General features: G+C 36.3%; 1 protein-coding gene across 1 annotated transcript; it reads right to left on the minus strand.

Moving 5' to 3' along the window:
- Nucleotides 1-751: 751 nt before the first annotated feature.
- Nucleotides 752-1188, minus strand: LOC113756108 (abscisic acid receptor PYL4-like; the record flags this gene model as incomplete). Its single annotated transcript, XM_027299903.1, has 1 exon — nt 752-1188. A coding segment is annotated over exon 1 (437 nt), but the record flags the coding sequence as incomplete, so codon positions are not given.
- Nucleotides 1189-1404: the final 216 nt, after the last annotated feature.

Consider the following 1404-nt stretch of genomic DNA (forward strand, 5'->3'; position numbering starts at 1 on the left):
TTTAAAAAAAATGCTTTTTCTACTAAAACAAGTAAACCAAAAAAAAGAAACCAAAATATTTTTGTGCTTTTTTGGATTTTTTTATTGTTTTGGTCTTTTTTGTTTTTGTCAATGTTTTTTGTTCTTTGCTTGCAAATAAAAAAGAAATGAAAATCTTTTTTACTTTTTTTATTTTTCAATTTTTTTTTAAATTCTTTTCCTACCAAAGAAAAGTAAACAAAAAAAAAGAAGCCAAAATAGTTTTGTGCTTTTTTGGCTTTTTGGATTTTTTTTGGTCTTTTTTTTCAATGTTTTTTGTTCTTTGCTTGCTAATAAAAAGAAAAAAAAAGAAACGAAAATCTTTTTTCACTTTTTTGATTTTTCAATTTTTTTTGAAAATTCTTTTCCTACCAAAGAAAAGTAAACGAAAAAAAAGAAGCCAAAATCTTTTTTGCTTTTTTGGATTTTTTGATTTTTTTCAATGTTTTTTTAGCAAATAAAAAAGGGAAAAAAAAAGAGGAAACCAAAACTCTTTTTTTTTTTTTTAAATTTTTTGGTCCTTTTTGTGTTTTTTCAGTTGTTATTTTGAATTTATGATTCCTTTCCTAGCTAATATAGTTCCTAATTACTTAGCTAATAATCAGATAAACCAGTGATTGAAGTATGAGATTTTTCAATAACCTGGTTGTTGCGCTTTTGGCCCGCCAATCCTCAGCAACTTGGACAGGGTCCGCAATTCAGTTTCACGATTCGTATCCACAAAAAGGCACACGTCTCTTTTCTTTCCGTGTTGGCCTCGGCCGCATCAATCACGTAAGTCTCCACAACCACCGTCTCATTGCCGCCATTGGGGTGTAGGCTCATGATCGAGCGATAGTTCGACAACCGGTGGTCGCCGCTAACAATGTTGAACCCGAAGATGCGCTGATCATGATCAAGAATCTCGAGCCGCTCGATGCTATAGGAGGCTGGAAGTCCTGACGCGACATCCACACGGCGTAAGCATCCGACTTGGTTCGCCTGGCCATCTATGATTCTGCAGGATCTCACGAATGGCTTGTAGTGTTGAGGATTTTCAAAGTCGGAAACCAGAGCCCAAACGACGGAGGCAGGAGCTGCGATAGTTTGGAACAAAGTAGATGAACATTCGTTCGGCTGCAAAACAGGGTTGTGGTGGCTGGAAACGGTTGTGGGAAGCTGAAAAACCATGGCTGTGGGAAGGGGCGTTGGAGGGTTGTTTATCAGTGAAAGATGGAAGGAGTTTCTGTGAGGAAGTTGGAAGAATCGTAACGTGTATTTATAAATAGGCGTAGGAGAAATAGCTCCAATTCCTAAAAGGAGAAGAAGGATTATTACCAAAATAAGGAAGGATTAGGATTATGATTTCCTACGTGGAAAAGGATTGGAAGTTAGAACTGGCAGTGG

This window comes from Coffea eugenioides, unplaced genomic scaffold, assembly GCF_003713205.1.
Source record: "Coffea eugenioides isolate CCC68of unplaced genomic scaffold, Ceug_1.0 ScVebR1_1987;HRSCAF=2933, whole genome shotgun sequence".
Lineage (NCBI taxonomy): Eukaryota > Viridiplantae > Streptophyta > Magnoliopsida > Gentianales > Rubiaceae > Coffea > Coffea eugenioides.